Source organism: Rutidosis leptorrhynchoides, chromosome 6 (genome assembly GCF_046630445.1).
Source record: "Rutidosis leptorrhynchoides isolate AG116_Rl617_1_P2 chromosome 6, CSIRO_AGI_Rlap_v1, whole genome shotgun sequence".
NCBI lineage: Eukaryota > Viridiplantae > Streptophyta > Magnoliopsida > Asterales > Asteraceae > Rutidosis > Rutidosis leptorrhynchoides.
In genome coordinates this window covers 15470008-15486047 of record NC_092338.1, presented here as the reverse complement: position 1 = coordinate 15486047, position 16040 = coordinate 15470008, and the positions used below count along the sequence as shown (strand labels likewise).

The window sequence follows — 16040 nt, the reverse complement described above, 5'->3', positions numbered from 1 at the left end:
AAAAATCTGTGAAAGTGAGTTATAGTCCCACTTTTAAAATCTATTATTTTTTTGGGATGAGAATACATGCGATTTAATAAATGTTTTACAAAATAGACACAAGTAATCTAAAATACTTTCTATGTTGGATTATCGAACCGAATATGCCCCTTTTTAGCTTGGTAGCCTAAGAATTAGGGCAATGGCCCCTAATTGACGCGAATTCTAAAGATAGATCTATTTGGCCCAACAAGCCTCATCCGAGTTACGAATGCTTTAGTACTTCGATTTATCATATCCGATGAGAGTCCCGGAATGATGGGGATATTCTATATGCATCTTGTTCAGGTCTGTAACCAGGTGTTCAACATATGAATGATTTTTATCTCTATGCAGTTTGCGAAATGCCTGATATGAGATGTGTTATAAAAATGAAATCTTGTGGTCTATTATTATGATTTGATAATATGTAAGTTAAACCTATAACTCACCAACAATTTTGTTGACGTTTTAAGCATGTTTATTCTCAGGTGATTATTAAGAGATTCCGCTGTTGCGTACTAAATTAAGGACAAGATTTGGAGTCCATGCTTGTATAATATTGTTTAAAAACTGCATTCGAAGACTTATGTTGATGTGTAATATTATTGTAAACCATTATGTAATGGTCGTGTAAAAAACGCTATATTTTAGATTATCATTATTTGATAATCGTCGTAATATTTTAAAGGTTATGGTTTGTTCTAAAATCGAATGCAGTCTTTGAAAAATGTCTCATATAGAGGTCAAAACCTCGCAACGAAATCAATTAATATGGAACGTTTATAATCAATATGAACGGGACATTTCACCGGGTGGCATCTTAACACCTCGATACTTCACCCTCGGGTGGCGTCTTAACACCTCGACACTTCACCCTTTATTATGGAGTGGCGTCTTAACACCTCGACACTTCACCCCTAGGTGGCATCTTAACACCTCGATGCTTCACCTCGAGTAGCATCTTAACACCTCGATGCTTCACTCGTCACGTGAAACGTGGTGTCTTAACACCTCGACACTTCACATCTCACGTTACAACAAATAAATACATTATATACATACGCATATAATTATTCCACTCACCTTAGAGTCTTTTGCGAAAGATAACCGAGCTCACAACTTCAAAGTAACGTACCTATTACATTTAGCACATAATCAATCACAACTCAAGTTGGTCAACCAACTTACTCCCCATTCTAGTGCCATTTTGACCCAAGATGCAATTCCGACCCATTTGCACCCTGACCCTAATATTTGGGTCAACACCAACAAAACTCTAATACTAGCCAAAATATGGTCTTAAACACTTTATAATCACAAGTTTAGTGTGTTGTCATACACATTTAATAACCTAGGTCGCCCGAGACCCATTTGACCCATTTCGAGGTCAACACTCCCATTTGGGTCACCCACAACCCAAATGACACCCACTAACATTAACTACAAAAGTGCTAGCGATTTACTAAGCCTTTAAGACCCTACACACTTTAACTTTTCAAAACCCTAGGTTAGTCATCTTTTGGGTCTTCATGACCCAAACTTACCCAAAACCCCCAAGTCACTAACAAATGGGTTTTAAGTGCAACACTAACCCAACCCTAACCCTTAACACAATTTAAATAAAGAAATTAGGTTTTATAACTTACCAACACAATCACCACGTAGCTAGCGACTAGATAAACAACTTTAGAACTCGCACTAAGACCCGATTCAACCTCTTTCTTCCTTTAATGGAGCTCTCTCACTCTAGAACCTCCTCTCTCTCTAGGATTTAATGGAAGATGATAAAGTAGATGGAAAAGGAGTAATGAGGCTCACCAAAACTGATCTAGGGTCTTAAATTCGTCCACAAAGTGAAATTACCAAACTACCCCTTTTTAAATAACAAAATACCAAAGCTGGCTCGTCAGGCCATATGGACGGCGTCCAGATTTATGGACGGCGTCCAGCCCTTCAAAACTGGACGGTGTCCCACCTTGTTGGACGGCGTCCAACTCAACTGACAAAAACTGGATCTTACATGAAGGAGAAAAAAGGGCAAGCAACACAACTAATTTTCAAATTGTCAACGCAACAAAACAATCAACCATCGACAAACAAGTTCCATCATATCTCCTAAAACCAAAACCTGATCAATATAATGTCATACCACATCCCTTTTGATATCCAAACATAAATGATACGAAGACTCGTGGTCAAGGCTTTAGTTCGATTCAGATCCGTATAAAAACATGGAAGTCATTGACCGACAACCAAAGTTTGTTACTAGTTACTGCATCGATCAAATTCAGATACATCGTTTACTTGTATCATACCGAGGTCCGCCAAATTACCAAGACATTTATAGGTGTTGGAACATATATGTTCCTTCATGCATTCATTCTTGCTAATTATTGAAGCATGCACAATGTACTCAAATATAATTTAATTTTAATATTGAATATAAAGAAAAGAACAAAAAGACACCACATGACTACATCTTTACTTACTTTCTCCGCATTTTATTAAAATGAATCACATACAAAAGGGGTATCCGTTCCACCTGGATTTAACGGGAATAAAAAATTACACTAGGAAAATTTTTTTTTACCAAAAAATAAGGTTTTGTTAGTGTTTACCCCTGCTGACTTTAATTTATTAAATTTTTACATTCGCCCCATCTGTATCTCGGATTCAAGTTCCGCCACTCAATATTTATACTCTAAAAATAAAACTCCTACCTTTAAGTTGAGTGAGTTATGATAATAACTCCGCTACCGTAAACAAACTCTTATTTTCTTGGTCAATAAACGTACGTACATACGTACATAAGAATATGGACTCCCATTGTACGGAGTACTAACAAAGACTGACTTATTCTTTTGACTGGCGTGCATATTTAATTCTTCAAATACTGGTACTACTTTTTTTTTTTTTTTTGGCAAAAGTATTAATATATATATATATATATATATATATATATATATATATATATATATATATATATATATATATATATATATATATATATATATATATATATATATAAAAGATCAAATGATCGGTGGTAATACATTACGGAGATCTGATGATCTGCATTAGAGAGAACATGGTCACAAACGACCCAAACTAATTGACCTTCACATTAAACGTCCTAAACAAACCGGACGATATTGAAACAAAAACTGAAAATACAAGAACCCACACCACCTATCAAAAACCTAAGACATACATATAACCCCGATCTCGTATCCAACCCTGCACTCGTCATAGCCTGTAAACCGCACATCCAAAAAACGTTCACCGGGCAACCCAAGAACACCTAACCCGAGGCCTGCAAACCAAAGAACCCTCTCGTATCCAATAAACCTATGCCCACTCCAAGTAAAACCAGAAAAACACAGAATATATCGAGTAAGTACAAATCGCCGTACGGGCAGACAAAACGACCCCGAGAGAAAAACCCAGCCCACATCAATTTTCCGAAGTCAAAAGACAACGTCGGCAACGACACCTAGTCCACCCGAATAGACTCAATGACGGGACAAATGGAATGAACGAACCAGACAAGCAGCAACCAACAGGAACAAAGCGCAAAATCACACCGTAAAGAAACCGAGTCACCTTCACCGATTTTCTAAGGACGTAACAAACCCCCGGGCTCAAGTAGCCAAGAAAATAGCAGCCAGCTACTGCCGGTAACCACCAACCTCAGCCAATGACAACCTCCACAACCAGCCACTATAATCCGCCGCCCGCAGCCACCTAGAGTCCAACAGCCACTACTAGCAGCCACCAACGGCCACCATCAGAAGCTACCAACCCTCCATCGCCGCCAGCAGCATCATGACTACTGAGTACCGCCGGGCTTCACACACAAACACGCACCACCGTCACCAACCCCAATGACCTCAAACAATCACCAAAACCGAATCCGACCGAGAGGGTTGTAGAGTTCCGCCGGAACTCGCCGCCTACAACCACAAAAGAGAGACCACGCCGGCGATGAACGGAGTACCGTCAGACGGCCGAAACCCACTCAAAAACCCCAAAAACACAACAAACACCCAGATTCCGACCAAGTAAAGATCGGAATCGCCGCCTGGTTGCCTAGAGTGAAACCGGAGAAGAAGGTTGGGCTCAAAAGCACGACAGACAAGGGAAAGGGATGAGGTACCTTATTAAAACAAAAAGCAAGTAAAACCGAACCACCGGCGAGATGCCGGTGGCCGGAGGTCGGGATGAAGTCAAAAGCTACAAACCTGCAGGTGAGAGAACAGATCGTAGAAGGAGGATGCTAAAAATGGTGGCGGCTTAAAAAGAATTAGGGTTACAGACGAGAGAAATTTTGAAGGTGATAAGAATAAATTAAAGAAAGCAAAGTGAGGATGAAAATAAACTCGTCGGTACTGGTACTACTGGGTTGCAACTTTTTAAGCCATTAATCTCTCCTATCTGGGCCTATTGTTGGGCCATCAAAATTACCTAACAATGCGTCTTCTGTTGATCATGATGATACTTTCTCGACATCGATAATACATTTATGCGTCCTGGATATGAGATCTCTAAGCTAAGAGACTCTCTTGTGTTCCTTTTATATTTAGAATTAGGAACTGAGGTAGTATGTGATGTATGAATGGTAATGGTGGTCGTTTACAAAGATATACAACATTACGTCCCCAAATTATATGTTAAGGTACGGGGTTAGTGGATTCACAAAGAGTGGCACACCTATCTATTATCGTTATCCTGGGTCGGTTGGACTTTATGTCTACGAACCAAACTCGGAACGTGTCTCTAAGATAGGTATGGAAGTAGAGGCAGGGGTATGGATACTACGTAGTATATACATACCATGAAACGCTTCTTTTGAGATTGTAGCATCTATTATGATGTAATTAAATCTAGGTCGAAGATACTGGCTGGCCAGATAAATGTATTATCGTGATGCAAAATTGTGAAACTTTGATTATTTCAAGTTAGATATGTTTTGAAGCTAATGACGTTTGTCAACTATTGATCGACATTTTATGTTGATTAGTAGACATCCAAAATCCTTTCATGTGATCAGAAGTTGGTATCCTACCAAGAAGGATTTCATGTGTTTTTTATGGTCTACAGTCCAACTAGGGAGTTTGTTATAACATAAGTCGCAGTGTGTGGTACATAATCCCCCCAAGAATTCAACCACCGAACTATTAGTTGGGTGCTAAAAAGCCTCAGTTGATTTTGGACCCGTATCCTTGAAAAAATAGGAGCAAGTTCAAATCGTAGGGGAGAGTTTTCTCCAAGGTTATGCCTCTGGTATCTTTCACTATGTGCGGATCAAGTAGTTATTCTAAAGCATTCCATGTACGCCTTGCGCGATGGATGCTTGAAGTTTCTTCCTAACGGATGTGTAGGTGGCAAATGAGAGGATTCGATGCCAAAATTGCCGTTCTAAAAAAAATTCCCTAAGAATTCTATTGGGAATGTGGCTTCAGAACGAAGGGCTCGACTCATTAGCTGTCTATATTTCCGTTCCACTACACCGTTTTGTTCTGGTGTATAAAGACATGAGGTTTCCAAAACGATCTCTTTTTCTTTGTAAAAATCAAGCATGTAATTAGATTGAAACTCGGAGTCATTATCCGTTCATAATTATTTTATTCCCTTGTCAAATTGAGTCCGAATCATAATGTGGTCAGTATATTAACTTACATCATAATCGGTGATTTAAAGTTAACGAAATAAAAATAAAGCGAATCAATTGGCGCAATAAAATAAAAGAGAATCATGTTATGGTTACTGCTTTCTTCAACCTCTGCTTGATTGTGTTTACAGAGCATGGATGTTACTTTTAAATAGATAAATGTTGTACCATTAATTATGGCTAAAGGGATATTAACTTTACATCGATCCTTACATTGGAGGACAACAAAATAGATGAAATTGCGGTTATATTGGATTAGAATGGAACTAAACAACTAGGCTCGATTTTACATTTTTCTTTCCTTTTGTTTGCGTAAGAAGAACATATTTTAAAAATAATTCCAACAACTGTGTTTCCAGCATTAATTTCTGCATTTGTTTCAGATCATGGGCTTCAACTATAAAATTTATGATTTAATTTATTTAGGCTATCTTCATGTATTAATAGATCGGGCCATCGACCATACTTGAATCCTGATGATGATCATGATGAAGTTTTTTATTATCTTTTATTCAAAGCAGTTAGTAAGCTACTAATAATGTTTTTAAATAATTTTCAATCATCCAAAGTATCTATTTAAGGCCAACACTATCTCCCATATGCTTCACATATCAATTCACCAATTCTCTTTACTAACAAATTAAGTTGGTTTAACTGAATAGTTATCGAATGGTTTAATTGAATAGTTATCGAATGGCTCTATCGGGAAAGCTAATTGGTTATGTAGAGGTCAGTAAGGCAGGGAATGTTTTTCATGATTTGTTTAGGCACAAACCCCATGAAATTGCGGCGATAGCGCCTGAAAAGATTCACGATTGTGAGTTGCATGAGGGCGAAAGGGGAGACGTTGGATCTGTCATTACTTGGCATTACACTCATGGTACACGTACATACTTAATTTATGCACATTGTTTATCATCACTTATTTAAGCTAAATACAACGTTTGAAAACACTTGTTTAAGTTTAAAGAAATAATATGGGTTCTATTTTCATAACTATCTATGTGACATATATCTGTTAATGATGTAATTAATCATGTGATTTGTATGTACGCTTGGAATAAAGAGGGAAAGAAGAAGTTTTCGAAACAGATAATCGAAGCAGTGAATGAAGAAAACCATACTATTGTTTTGAAGGCAATCGGAGGAGAGCTTGTAGACGAGCTATACAAGACGTTCAAGGCCACATTGCATGTTGAACAAAAGGGGGAAAAACAAGTGGCTACATGGACTTTTGAGTTTGAGAGGCCAGACACAAGTGTACCGTATCCAACTTCTTTGATGGACTATGTTTGCGATCTTATCAAAGATGTGGATGCTCATGGCAAACACTAAATAAGTACTTCTGCAAATTGTAATCGAAGAGTAAAAATGGAGGGATTTTATAGTTTGCTTAATGTGTGTGTTTTGTTGTTGTTTGAAAGAATAAAATGAAAAATGGTGATCTTGAAAAATAAGAGGCAGATATGCCTTCATTGTTGTGTAAGTAGTTAAAGCTTTTTAATGTATTGTTAACAAATTCATCTATTGGAAATATGTGATACAATACAAAGGAACACACAGAGCAAAATGCAACTCTATCATGAACATAGCATATGATAAGAAATTTATGATAGTTTTGTGTCGGAACCATTGTTTTCAGTGTCGTGAAAGATTATGGCAATTGCCTACCATCAAGAAGCCCCGAGCGGAGCGCCGCAACAACTAGTCGTTCGTTGTATGTTACTTACATGTATATAGTTCATTGTGTTACTTCTTTATAATACCTACCATCATTTAATAAAAAAATTTAGCATTAATACTGGGCATGCTTGGTTGGGGGTTATGAAGTCTAATTAATGAGAATGATAATAATTATAGTTGCTTGGTTATTTATTATGGGAATGATGATTACCCCCATTACCCCCTAAAATGGGGGGAATGCTAATCCATTACTCTCTAATTAACCCGTCAATTACCCACATTCTCCTAGTTTTCCTCCTTTTATTATTCCCTACAAAACTTTATCAATTTCTCTACAATATTTTCTCTATCTAAAATCGCTATAAGGGTGTGTTTGGCGCAAGAGCTTATGGGAGCTTATGAGAGCTTTTGGGAGCTTGAGTTTATGATTTTAATAAGCTCCGAGTAATAAGCTTTGTTTGGTAGACATAAAAAGTAGAGCTTATGAAAATCATAAGCTCTAGAAAAATAAGCTACGGGTGTGTTTGGATGAAACTAGCTGGAGCTGGAGCTGGAGCTGGAGCTTATAGCTGGAGCTGGAGCTTATGGACTAGAGCTGGAGCTGGAGCTTATTTTTAAAGTTGAAAGCTGGAGCTTATTATTTTTTATAAGTGCTTGGTAAACTAGCTGGAGCTTATTTTGTAGTTCATAAGCTCTACTTTTTTTCATAAGCTACTAGAAGTAGCTTATTTTTCTAGAGCTTATGATTTTCATAAGCTCTACTTTTTATGTCTACCAAACAAAGCTTATTACTCGAAGCTTATTAAAATCATAAGCTCAAACTCCTATAAGCTCTCATAAGCTCCCATAAGCTGCTGCGCCGAACACACCCTACTTCTAGTAGCTTATGAAAAAGGTAGAGCTTATGAATTGGAAAATAAACTCCAGCTAGTTTACCAAACACTTATAAAAAATAATAAGCTCCAACTACTAGCTTCAAAAATAAGTTCCAGCTCCAGCTCTAGTCCATAAGCTCCAGCTCCAGCAACAAGCTCCAGCTCCAGCTAGTTTTCATCCAAATACACCATAAGACTAGAAGCTAAACTTTTAGATTTAGGTAACCTAAAATTCATCCACGGTAATAACTAGTAATAGTCTTATATCCCTTTACTAGTGAAATTACCCGTGAAATCACGGGTTTGTTTAAACGAAACTGTTTAATGATATGTTTTAGGTATTGAGTGAACGTAAATGCTAAAGTCATTTAGTTTAATACCCGTGAAACCACAGAGTCCGACTAAAAAACTCGTCAGCTGAACATTTCATCAAACACCTAAAATGCATATTAAACAATCAACACTCAATCATAAGAGATAATATTGGTTGTCATTTGTATTTTAAAAGTGTAAATTAAAATATAAATTTAGAATTGGTTTCCGTCTACCTAGCTTTTATACATTCTCGTACTTAATTCAAAATAATTAATTAAAATAATTCAAAATTATTTAATTTTAATAATTAAAATATTTATTAATAAGATTTAATAATAATACTTAATTAATAAAATTTACTTTTAATTCAAAATTATTTAGATTAATGACATCACCCCACCATGCTTAGATTTTTTTCTTTTATTTTTTGATTTTTTTTAACAAAGGAAATAGCCTAATAATGATATCATCATTATAGAATTTAATAGAAACTATAGATAGATTTTATGATTTTTATAATTATTTATGATTATTTTTTATTTATATTTGGGGATCAATATTAGGGGTGTTTTTGGTTTTTACTTCGATTTAGGTTTTAAATCGTTATTGATTGTTGTTTTAATTGATTAACAATATATGGCATTTGTGATTCTCATTTGACTGACTTACTTCGATTATAGTTGTTACTTTTTTTTTTTTTTTTTTTATGTAAATGAGTTTAATTTTTTTTTTTTGTCATCATATATAAATAATAAATCACAATCATCGAGGTTGGTTGAAACTGTACATGTCAATTTTAGCTCCGACATTCTTTAGCTTGGTTGAAACTGCGTTGTATGGTTTATATATATATATATATATATATATATATATATATATATATATATATATATATATATATATATATATATATATATATATATATATATATATATATATATATATATATATATATATATAAAATCTCTTTGCCTGCTTTTCAAAAAAAAAAAAACAGTCATCGAGGTTACGTTTAATGTTAACCAATTTTATGATATTGGAGTGATTATTTTATACCGACTTGAACAACATTTAACATTTAACATAGATGATATCATAAACTGAAAATCAAAGTTAAGGGATTAAGATTAGACTTACGTTGATACTGTCGTTTAACTCGACCAAAAACTTCCCAAACACGATTCTTCTAAGTTCTGAAAATGCATTTCACCTCCATATTAGTCTTCTCATGTTAAATATTACAGAACACTGGTAGCATTACACATACATATGTATATCAATTTATTGATTTAAACCCTAAAAATCAAAGAATATTAGAAACGTAGATAGAATATAAAAATCGAAACATTTATAATATTACCTGTTGTTGAATCTGAAGACAATCCCGGTTGGATCCTCACAATCCAACTGAATATGAAACAAAATTATATTTCGAAGAAAACACGCAAAGCAGTTGTAGTAACCAACAAAATTATAATTTGATGATTTATTGAATCACTAACAAATGAAAGAATGGAAGAAGACAGATAAAAATGTTAGATGTTGTTTGGAGAATGAATCGGAAGGGAGATGTAGAGCAGATCTGTATCAATTTGTATTTGTGATGATAATATCTGGTCACAAGCCAATTACAAAAGAGGCGCAACAAATAACCAATTACAAAGAAGGCGTGCCTTTGATAATAGTGCAAATGGTCTGAATTTTAAATTTTGAACAGTTTAGAAAAATAGATTTATTAAATCTCTGATTTTATTTAAAGTTTTTTAACGTTTAAAATTATATAAAGGTTGTTAGTTTTTTATGGAGTTTTATTTAAGTTAATTATAGTTATATTAGTATTAATGACATCATTAAGGATGCCTAGAATTTTTTCTTTTAAATTTTTTATAAGCTTGTAAAATGCATTTTAATGACATCATTGTCATAGACAATTATAAGATAGTACTAGTAAAATGATCCGTAAAATCACGGGTTTGTTTAAACGAAATAATTTAATAATATATTTTAGGTATTAAGTGAATTTAAATGCTAAAGTCATTTATTTTAATGAACCGTTTGACTAAGAAACTTGTCGTTGTTTTAACAAACATATAGAGACATGTATTTTCGCATACATATGTAACATAATTAATTTCGTAAAAAGATCTTGAATATTAATAATATAATAATTATAATTTAACAAATATATAGAGACATGTATTTTCGCATACATATGTAACATAATTAATTTCATAAAAAGATCTTGAATATTAATAATATAATAATTATAATTATAATTATAATTATTATATTAAAAGTAAATAATAATAATAATAATAAAGTTCGCTCAAAGTTGAGTATTTATATTTTTAATAATAATACTAATAATAATAATAATAATTAGTAATAATAAATGTCTTTTAAATTTTATTAGAAAATTAAAATTACAAATTAGGAGAGATTAGTATTTCCTTTTATTAAAGATTTCGTATTATTTTTTAATTTAAATTAATATATAATTATGATATCATTATTATAAAAATTAAAGGATAATTAGCTTAATGATGACATCATCATTTTAGAGCTTTATATGACTATATAGATATAGATTAGAAGTGTTTATTAATTTAAAAAAAAAAAAAGAAATCAAACATATTTTATTGATTAAACTATGAGTATACAATTAATTAAATTTTTTCCTGCTAAGCATGCAATATGAGAAACAACCATGAGTATACAACCCGTATATACAATCTAAACTATATTAATGAACTGAGTATCACAAAAATAATAACGAAACTAGCGGCAGCTAAGTTTCCAGGTATAAAAAATTCATAATACAGGGTAAGTGATAAACAAATTCAATTTTTAAAACAAGAATAGATACAAGATAACTCACACTTAAAATCCAAAATAGAATAAAATAAATATTTAATATGTATACAATAATAAATAAAAGTATATTTCGGTTTTTCGGTTTGAAACCAAATGTTAATTTTACAAACCAAATCCAAACCGAAAACCATAAATATTTTCGGGTGAAACCAATAAACCAAACCAAAACCAAATAAGTCAACCCACTTTAACCAAATCAATTTGGTTTGGTCGGTTTCGTGGTCGAAATCGTTTAATGCACACCCCTAGTAGTGATGGCAATTTGTAATATATTATGTATACATTAGATTAGTTTTATTATATAAAATGACAACCAAGCAATAACAATACAATTGGAATGACAATAGCATTCCTATTACCATTCCATTCCTATTCTCATTCTCATTCCCCATTTCAAACCAATCACACCCTAAAACATATAGTTGTTAGAATAGAGATAAGTCCGACCCATTTGGGTCTAACCCAATCCGTCTAACAATAGTAACAAAGCATTAAATAGATAGGCAATGATTTAATAAGAAACCAATAACTTGAGGTATCAAACTTAACCACATGCAATTAAATTAAACTACTAAATAAATCAAAATCTAATAAACTAACGATACGCAAGTATTAAAATCTAAAAGTTTGGGGTCCAATTTACTCATCAAAGGCCATTCCTAAACACATATACGGACATATTATAAAATTTGATCCCACTAAGTCATTCTCACGACATCATTCTAAATAAGAACATATCATGACCAATTGTATGCTACAAGGATTGAGGCAGGCTAGCATTTGTCGACAAAATTCCTCATCACGGAACCATGACAAAATGTGCCCTGCAATTAGAATCAGTTACATACACAAACTTGACAACAAGGCAACTTAAAATATACAAAAGCTGCACGGATTAATGCTTACTATCCATGGTTTCATGGGTCTCAAACTTGATAACTGTATTTGTAGTATCAGCAGCTCCTTTAACAAGTCTAGGTATAATGAGTTTAATAGACTTTAGCCCAATTCAACCCCAAAAGTTAACTCAAGGGGATGGGGAACTCAAGCTATTATAAACTATTTAATTTTTACTACCACAGCCGATGTGGGATACAACACTACCCAACACATCTCCTCACATCGAGACGTGCACACATAGGCTCCCAACATCACACATTTGGCTCGTTTGACTCTGATACCATAATGAGTTTAATAGACTTGAGCCAAATTCAACCACAAAAAGTTAACTCAAGGGGATGGGGAACCCAAGATTATAAACTATTTAATTTTTACTACCACAGCCGATGTGAGATACAATACTACCCAACATGGTAAAGCGCTTAGAATCGTCAAATCAGGAGCAGGAACATTAACACCTTGTTCTGCTTTTATGTATTTTGCTATGTGTGTTGCTATTTTATTGGTTATGGTCTTATTTTTTCAAAACATAACATTTGTAGCAGGACTGTTGAAATTTAAAATACGCAAACTTCATCTCATAGTATTTTTTCGCTACTATACACGAAAACAACAAAGCGTTCAAATTTTTCACATTATGTCCAGCACCTAGTTGAGGCATTTTATCAAACAGTCGGAATGCACTATCCAACAACTCAGAATTGACCATAACCAATAATCGCAGTCGATTTAATCTTCACTTGAATTTGGTGTGGTGGAATCCGTGTTTAGGATTGATGATAACCGAGGAGATTATTTGAATTTAATATAGTATTGTATATAAATCCAAGCCATTGAGGAGTTTGAATTTGTTATACGATTTTGGAATCAGTACGAGAATATATCCAAACGTCAATGGTTTCCATATAAACCGACGTGATTTATCTTTACTAATAATTTCTTCACCAGGTTGAATTTGATATATTGTATATAAATCGTGATTCTACAAATTTGTTCTAGTAATCTAAGCTCGGTTATGAAAGCCATTGACGTTATAAAAATGGAATTCTAGAACAAAATTTGTAATTAGAAGAATGACTTCACGAATCCTAATACATGAGTCGTGAAGAAAGTTACGAAATTAAATGAGATTTAATCAAATAAATGTTAAGCAGGAGCTTGGTTAGAGGGTTTAGGGATTAAGAAATGACAATGATAGTTATTCAAGAAGTTTAGTTAAGATTAAAGTAATCAATCATTATAGAGTATGGATTAATAAGCTATCTATGAATTTGAGGTTATGGGAATGATTTTAGTCATGTTCATGTTATTTTTATCTTAAAAACTTAGCCTAACTTTTTTTTTATTCATTAGATTTCTTCTTTATAAAGCACTTTCATTAGATTATTATAGGGAGGTGATTCACCTCCTTCTAATCATACACTACTGAATACTAATATTATTGGACACTTTTGCCCCTCTATTTTATCAATTGCATATATGCGTTACCCTGCTCATCTTTTAACCTAAATTAGCCCCGGCTATAACACTATCCTTTCTCATGTGTATTTTGGAGTCTGATTCGATTGAATTCTGTAATAAAACATGTATGAAAACAGATAACCTAGATTTGTTTCTAAATCGTGAAACACTTTCTTAATTAAGTATTTTGCCTCTCACAAGCCTCGGGTTTACACGGAATCCTAATTTTCATAAGACATGAACGGTTTTATTTCTACGCAAGAAGAAATCAAAATCACGTATTAGAGAATCTATGTGTTTTCTGTGTGTTTTGATGAATTCAAAAGCTGTTGGAAAAAACCGAAAAATGTATGTTTTCAACAGTTAACATAAAGAGTCACAACTTGTCGGTTGAGGTATCGGGGCGCTGCCCCTTGGACCCCGCAAGGGGGCGCAACCCCCCTTGACCTCCGCAATTTACGTGACAGTTAGTAACTAACTCATACATGCATGTACTCCACACTCTCTGAACCCCGTTGTTAAGTATAACTAGCTAATTCTTGCAATTCAAGTAAATCTCAATTCAGTAAAATGTATGTTAGATTACACTAAAATCACCAACAAATCCCTCCCCCCCCCTTTAGTGTAATACATGATTTAATAAAAGAATTAAACAAACCAAACAAACTAATGCATACATGAAAATATTATTAAAATTGAATTTCTACTTGATATATTATTTACAAGAATTCGAGAATCGGGATGTTTCGGAAATTGAACCCTTCAACCCATTTGAAAACAAACAAATAATATACACATCAGTTTCTTACATATTCCTAATACAAACTTGACACTATTACAAGCCATGTGTCCCAATCCTGCAGTGAACATATCGCCAGCCTAAGTCCAAAGCTCCTTGAAGCGACAAAACTTCATGCTCACATAGGTAGTTCTTTTACATCTTGCACCTGCATATGCAATATATTTAAAAGAACTATTAAGAAGAATAACTTCAACCTAACTTCACTTGCAGGTCTAAAGACATACCTTGGGATCATAAAATTTATGTGTTTCAATCTTCAGAGTAAGCTTTCATCATTGAATTCAGCTCATAGCGTTGTACTGGAAGGGAATTGGGTATTCACTTTGGAAGATTTATTCGGACTTCAATCCCACTCCAATAGACGACTTGTGCACTAAGTCTCGGGTTAATGCTTTGGTTAAGTGATCCGCCAAATTTTCATGTGTTCGAACAAAGTCCACGGATATCACTCCATTCAAAATCTGCTCTCGTGCCTAAGACTTAAATGTCTAGACTTCCCGTTGTACATATGATTGTACGCCTTAGCCACAGTAGAAGCACTGTCACAATGGAAAGAGATAGGAGATATCGGCTTAGGCCACAAAGAAATCTCATAAATCAGATTCCTCAACCATTCAGCTTCCTTACCGGTTGCAGCCAAAGCAACAAATCCAGACTCCATGGTCGAATTTTTTAATGCACGTTTGCTTCTTTGAAGCCCACGATATAGCACCTCCTCCAAGTAGGTATAGTGACCCGTCCTAATCCATCTGGACGAAGTCATCAACATTTGGTCCCATTGCGAGGTACTGTCCTAAGTATGCCATGAACGACTCCATGTAGTATCTTTAAAATGAGCAATGCACAGCGGAAGATTTCTTTCATACCTGAGAATAAACATGCTTTAAAGTGTCAACCAAAAGGTTGGTGAGTTCATAGGTTTATCGTAATCAATCATTTTCATAATTTTAATAGACCACAAGATTTCATATTTTCATTTCTCATAAACATCATGCATGCATATAGCCATCTGCATAAACATCATTCATATGGATTGAACACTTGGTAACCGACATTAACCATAATGCATAGAATATCCCCACAGACATCGACGTCTGTATAATAAAACAGATTATTGCATTTAACCAAAGAAGATCCTAATTTCCTTAATTACCGAAGAACCAAATATTATTACGAAGATTTTCTCTAAATCCCCTGAATTCCGAAAATCAACCGTGACTACGTCACTGGTTAAGACAAACCTTCATTTATTCATTTCACTCTTTTGTGACAGCTTCAGTCATACGCTTCACATAATCGAATCGTTTTATCTATATTAGTCAATAATGACGAAACTCTATTTATCAACTCATATTCGTCATGAAAATATTTTTATTGTTAGCCATGACAATCTCTATCAAATTTCGGGACGAAATTTCTTTAACGGGTAGGTACTGTG

At 34.0% G+C, this 16040-nt stretch overlaps 2 protein-coding genes across 2 annotated transcripts in view; one reads left to right on the top strand and one right to left on the bottom strand.

Annotated features, from left to right (window-relative positions):
• Positions 1-16040, bottom strand: part of LOC139855440 (uncharacterized) — a 269308-nt gene that overhangs the window by 77953 nt on the left and 175315 nt on the right. The gene's annotated exons all lie outside the window — the stretch shown is intronic.
• Positions 6386-7027, top strand: LOC139853418 (kirola-like). Its single transcript, XM_071842811.1, has 2 exons — positions 6386-6572; positions 6759-7027. The coding sequence occupies exons 1-2, from the start codon at positions 6386-6388 to the stop codon at positions 7025-7027; spliced, it is 456 nt and encodes a 151-aa protein (XP_071698912.1).